Raw genomic sequence first — 6,509 nt, forward strand, 5'->3', positions numbered from 1 at the left:
TCTTGCCTGAGTTTCATGGCATTGTTTGGTTAGAACTACTATAGGTGTGGTTTGTCATTCATATAATGTTTGTGAAGTGGCATTATTTGTGAGGCAACGAAGATTGAAGGCTAGCTTGTGTGATATCAATAGTGAACTCAAACAATCAACATTGTCCAACGGAATATATATGAAAGCAAACAAAACAAAAACTAAACAGAGAAAAGATTCACGTAAAACCAATTTACATACAGATAAGTGAATAACATCAACAATAAGTGGGTCCAAACAACCGAAAGTTGCACAACGTTGTCCAAAACTCCAAATGACTGAATTGCAAGATGGTGATATCGACAATAATGAAGCTAAAATCAACAGTGTCCAAATTGAAAGCATAGCAAACAAACAAAAAGGAATAATAAGCCCTCAAAAATAATGAAATACCAAGAACATGGACAAGCTACATAGCCGTTGGTCCAAATGACCATAGGTTTGCATTTAATATTACTCTCTCTCTCTCTCTCTCTCTAAACATCTGTGCCTATCAATTGCTCGTGGTGACGATTAGCGTGGCTGAAGAAGAAGTCGTACACAAGGCCAGCAATTCCACCTCCGATCAAAGGCCCAACCCAGTAGACCCAGTGGTTGGTCCAGTCCCAGCTGACCAAAGCTGGCCCAAATGACACTGCTGGGTTCATGGATGCCCCATCAAAAGCCCCACCAGCCAAAATGTTGGCACCGACTATGAAACCAATTGCAATTGGTGCAATTATCCCAACATTTCCTTTGCCTCTTTTATCCAAGGCCGTCGCATAAACTGTGTAAACCAACCCAAATGTCATCACGATCTCTAACACCAATGCATTCCACACTGACACCCCTTTTGTCAACGAAAACGCAGATGTTGTCTGTAACCATTTTCATTTTTCATATTAATTAACAATCAAAATTTACTAATAACTTTCTAAGAATTACACCCCCCCCCCCCAAAAAAAAACTCCTGTCTTATTCTTATTATTTCACTTTATATTTCATCAATTATAATCAGTTTTACTTTTAATTATACAAATGAGATACTATAGTTGGTAGAATATAAAATTTAACGTAAGTATTTTATCAAATAGAGCAAGATCAATCAAGTGTTAAAAATTCTAAAACTATGGACTAAAAGGATGTTACGTTATGTACATATTTTGAGTGGTTTTGAATCATATTATATGGGGTTATGCACATATTTTGAGTGGTTTTGAATCATATTATATGGGGCTGCATCGTAACTGAATTGGCACTTTTCAAGTACTTTTTTTTGTATTAGATGTAGAAAGAAAGGGTTCGAGTTATGAAATTAACATCATGTTGTAATTATTTGTAAAAAAAGAAAATCTCATATCATATGGGCTAAAAAAAAATCATATTGTATGGGCTAGAAATTAAACGTTACTCACCAAGCCACCAGTGGAAACCCTAAGGAGCAAACAAGCCACAGTAGAGCCAAGGAGTTGAGCAATCCAGTAGAGGATACCGCTAATGAGGGTGATATGGCCACCAAGGAAGGCGCCAAAGGTGACAGCCGGGTTGACGTGGCCACCGGAGATGTTGGCGGAGACTGACACGGCAACGAATAAGCCAAACGCATGTGCCAACGCGGCGGCTACAAGCCCCGCAGGTGTGGTGGAGGCATCATCAGTGAGCTTACTGAAGGCCATGCCAGAACCCTCACCAGCAAACACAAATATTAGTGTACTAATGAACTCAGCTAATGCACCCCTTAGTGCATCCGGCTGAATGGTCTCCTGTGGCCGTCCGATTGCTATTTCATAGATCGGCATCGTGGTCAAAGTCAAAAGATCGGACGGCTACTCCTATCAATCAAAAAAGCAAAACACAGTCACTATTTTTAGTATCAAAAGTGAGCGAGTGTGTGTGCGTGTGAGAGACTAAATTTTGCAAGATTGAGCTATGTGCTACTCACAACTTTATATTGAAATTTCTAAAGGCCGTCTGGGAAGGTGGAACTTGCTATAGCCGGTTCCGGTAAGTCGGCAGCCTAAAAATACAGAATGAAAATTGTGGAAGTTTTTTTAGCTTGACTGGTGGATATTAAACCTCATGAATACAGCTCAGCATTCACCCCGAAAACGCCGTGAGAATGACACGTGGGCATCATGGATAATGCCACGTCAAATCGTGTTGTGGTGGGTACTGTCAACTTGTTTCGAGTAAGGTCTTATTCTTGAAGGTTCAGGGTGCAATATATAAGGTGTTTTATGTTCTGATTATAATGTCTCATTAGAAACATCGAAAGATGTTTTAAGGATGAGAAATGTTTTTTTTTTTTTTTTTTTAAAAGAGAGTTTCAAATTGTGGCTTTGGTTCTTGATAATAGCTTGTTATATCAATCGATTTTTTGTGTAGACGGTGATTAAATTCTAAATATTTTATTCAATCATTGAAGATTTTACCCGTTGAGCTAATTAAAACTCACAAATATGATTAATGTTAGTTGGGCACAAAATATTTTATAATCCTTCTCACATGCAATTGCTGATGAGGTAAATTGTTATTAGACTAACATTATTTTTGCATATATCTATTATTGATACCATTTTTATTAACATTAGCCATGACATGTTACTTAAATAGTTGTGAAAAAGGTTTTGAAAAAATTCTTGTTTTTAAGCTTATGGTATTGTTATTGTATTGACATTAATTGATGAGTAAATCTGGCAATGTTTTCAACAAGAAAAATCATAAAATTCATGCAATTAGGTTTTAGAATAAAGTAACTAGCTTATATTCAAATGTTGTGATGATATTAGCTTTTATGGTTTTGAAAATAATGGAATTTTCTTTTGTTTTTGGTTACTTGTTTTTTAGTCTAATGGATTAATGAATAATGAATGATATAAAAGGTACCCAGACATTTTGTGTAAATTTTAATAAAGCCATTCTAGTACTTTCTAGCTGGTTGATAAAATTATTCCATTGTCAATTTTCAGTTCAAGTATTATATTACTCAGAATTGTGATGCAGGAATGAGTATAATTTCCACATCATAAAATTATATACTATATGCTATAACGCAAGACAAGAGAGTGATCCAATTAAATTGACGTCCAAGAATTTCAAGAACATGATTGATTTGGTTGACAACAATATAGGAAGCCTTTTTTTCTTTAGCAGTTGATACATAAACATAACACATCATTTTTTATTTTTTATTTTGTGGCCCAATCAATAACACATCAAATGCAAATCCATTCATAAATAGGGTTCCATTATTGTCTTGGCATAGAAGATAATCTCGGAGCTTCGTGAAAGAAAGATTCTACAATTACAAAGCTTGGTTTACGTACAGTGCCAGGCCAATGAAGAAACATGTTGTCTTTAGCATGTGCGTTGAAATAATGATGAAATCTTTTAGGCTCTTAGAGCATTCCCATCAACAATTGCAAAAAATTTAGCATTTACAATCTTAAAACACTACTTTTTCTATTTTAACACCTCATTTTACAATACACCAAACATCAAACCTTCTATTTTTTTTACAACTTCATTTAAATATTATTTTTTTATAATTTTTTATTCTTTTTTGCACATCAGACCACGACCCAAAACGCCAAATCCATAACCCACGCAACCATTGCCAAATCTAAAATCAAATCACAAACTAAAAAAAAAAAAATTAAAAAAAAAAAACCACTGCGATAGAGATCGGCTTGGCTTGATGCTCTGGCCTGGGTTTCGTCGTAGAGGGAGACAGAGACGTCAAGCAGAGGGAGAGAGAGAGCAGAGAAATGCGAGCAAGAATGAGAAATGGAAGAAACAGAAATGAGAGAGAGAGAAAAGAAAGTCTGGAGAAAGAAGACAAAGAGAGAATATAAAATGACTTTTTTTTTTTTACAATCTTGCTACAGTAGGCTGCTAGAGATAGCAATCTACTGTGGACGAATTGCAAAATTAATAAGATTTAAAAGCTTTGATGGAGTATGCTTTTTAACATTTATAGCATTTAGCTTAGAGCATCCGCATTGGGCTTGCTTTATGCCAAATGCAAGGCACATTTGGCATACAAGCCCAAAAAATGCCAGTAACAAGAAGGCCATATGCTAAAATGCTAAAAAAAAAAATTTGAGATATAGCTACAGTACCATCTCAAATGTAAGATGGTACTGTAGCTTGTAAGGTTGAAATTTATCAACTATCTTGTTAGCTTTATTTCGTGCCAATTTGCTTGTAATTTAAGCACTTAGTAACCCTGTATTTATGTGGGATCATTGTAAGGGTAGTGTGTGAGAAGATGTGAAGAAAAACTCAAGTATGTGCAAGAAGGCAGAGTTTCGCGGCTAGGACTCGCGGCTGACTCACGGCTAACTCGCGGCTTGCAAGTCGCCAAATGTTGGCACGTGAGATGCACACAGGGAAGCTGAAGGTTCACGCCAGCTGTCGCACTACAGGATAAAAGTTCTAGGCTGGCCGGGCCGTTACGACGCGACTTGAACTCGCGACTTGGACAAGCCGTGAAGTCAAGCCGCCAATCAGCCCTATTTGGCAAAAACTGACTCTTCGTATTCCAAACACACACCACTATATATAGACCTTTATACCCACTAAATTGACAAAGCTTCTAGAGAGAATTTTTGTGAGAGAAACCCTAGAGAAAAACAAGATTGCCTCATCTCCAATCTTTACCTTAAAGACTCTTCAAATTCCTCTACTCTCTTCCTCTCCATTGTCACATCCTTAAGAGGCCATTAACCAAATCCTTATCTCACCACACCCACGTCTGTGAGAAAGTTCATTTGGTGCTAAGGGAAGCAGTTTGGAAGGAACCAATATACATTAGTTGATGCTATGGTATAGTAGCGGAATCCGGGAAGCTAAAGAAGAAATAACGTAACCTTGTTAGAGCAAGAAGCTTGGAGGGCTTAGGTACTTGGGTAGATTAGGCTTGGAGGGTCTTCTGCTATTTATGTATCCCAACTACATTCTTTAGTGGATTATTTACCGCTTGGAGGGCGGCGGAGAGGTTTTACGCTGAGGACTTCGGTTTCCTCTTCGATAACACATCGTATGTTGTTCATGTGTTTGGATCTTTCCTTCCTTTATCTTTGCCTTATATTTACTGATGTGGATATGTTTATATTTAGTTTAGATTGTTTATCAATTCTGTTGTAAGCTTGTTATCATGTTCCGCACATTAACTGTTTGATATAAAGCTTGAATTGGTAATTTTGTAATTAAGGGTCCAAACGTTCAAAAGTGTTTTACACGTTTTTGAACTTTCATAGCTAAATTGCATAAATTTTTTTTTAATACTCTCATTTCTCTCTCCTCTCTCATTTTAACCTAGTAATTTCTCTCTCCTCTCTCATTTTTTCTCTTTCTTTTCTCTCTCTTTCTTTCTGCTCTCTCTTCTTCTTACTCTTTGATTCTTCTCAATATCTTCACTCTCTCCGGCAAGTCTCTAGATCGGCGGTGGGTTTCTAAATCGACGGTGGGTGGGTCTTCGATTTTTTCCTTCTCCGGCAACTCTCTCTCTCTCTCTCTCTCTCTCTCTCTCTCTCTCTCTCATTTTTCCTTCTCCGCGTGGGTCAACAAAATCAACTTCCTTCAAGCTTCCCAACGGCAAATCCGTTTTCTTCGAGCTTCGGCGGTGGTGGGTCTGGTTTTTGACCGTGGGTTGTTGTGGTTTTTTTTAAAAAAAAAAAACCACCACAACTACCCACCTCTGCCACCACGTGGTGGTGGTGTTGGCTGTTTTTTGACTGTGGGTTACAAGGTTTGCTTTTGACTATTTGGTGTGTGAGACAAAAATATTGTGGGTTTTTTTGTTTCTATTTTGGTTTGGGTGTTGGGGGAAATTCTTGATATAATCGAAAATTTGTGTGAATTAATGTGAAATTTGATTGATTTAGATTTGAGGGAATGAACCCAATTTTTGCGAATCTTTTGTGTGTGTGTGTGTGTGTTGGCTCGATTGATTTGGAAATGGAGTCCAATTTTTTTGAATCGGTGTGGATCGTGGTGGGTTGTGGTGGCTCTGGGCTGAGGATCGTGGTGGATCAGCGGGTTTCGAGTTTTGGGTTAATCTATGGTTTGATTTTGATTTTAATTTTGTTAATCTATGGGTTTTTGGGTATGTTCTTTGCGGTGGTGGTAGCAGCAGGTGGTTGCGCAGAGTTTATTTGGGTATTGGGTTTTTGTTTTTATTTGGATTTTAGGATATATTATTTTATTGTGTAAAAATATTATTTTAATGAGTAGAATAGGAAAATAAAAGTTGGGATGTTGAGTGTATTGAGAAATAGTATAGTATAAGTGATAAAGTAACTTTTTAAGATGGTAAAATAAAATAAGATATGAGATCTAGATGTGGATGCTCTAAAATTTAGCATTTATACCATTTAGCATTCTTAATGAGAATGCTCTAATTTTAAAAGGTAGCCCTGTCATGATGTTTCATGCACGTATGAACCATACCTATAAAAGAAGCAAACGAAATTGCTTTTTGAAAAGGAGAAATCATT

At 36.9% G+C, this 6,509-nt stretch overlaps 1 protein-coding gene across 2 annotated transcripts; it reads right to left on the bottom strand.

The window, feature by feature from the left end:
• Nucleotides 1–207: 207 nt before the first annotated feature.
• LOC112032264 (aquaporin TIP1-2) lies at nt 208–2,052 on the bottom strand. 2 transcript variants are annotated; one of them, XM_024065031.2, is made up of 3 exons: nt 1,952–2,052; nt 1,425–1,841; nt 208–887 (listed from the first exon to the last, which is right to left on the bottom strand). In XM_024065031.2, exons 2-3 carry the CDS (start codon nt 1,806–1,808, stop codon nt 507–509), a joined length of 765 nt encoding a protein of 254 aa, XP_023920799.1. In that variant the 5' UTR covers nt 1,809–1,841; nt 1,952–2,052; the 3' UTR covers nt 208–506. The 2 variants fall into 2 exon arrangements, with proteins under 2 accessions (XP_023920799.1, XP_023920796.1); XM_024065028.2 differs by lacking the exon at nt 1,952–2,052 and having other exon boundaries at nt 1,425–1,939.
• Between the last annotated feature and the right edge of the window lie 4,457 nt (nt 2,053–6,509).

The sequence above is a fragment of the Quercus suber genome, unplaced genomic scaffold (assembly GCF_002906115.3).
Source record: "Quercus suber isolate HL8 unplaced genomic scaffold, Cork oak 2.0 scaffold_150, whole genome shotgun sequence".
In the NCBI taxonomy this organism is placed as follows: Eukaryota; Viridiplantae; Streptophyta; class Magnoliopsida; order Fagales; family Fagaceae; genus Quercus; species Quercus suber.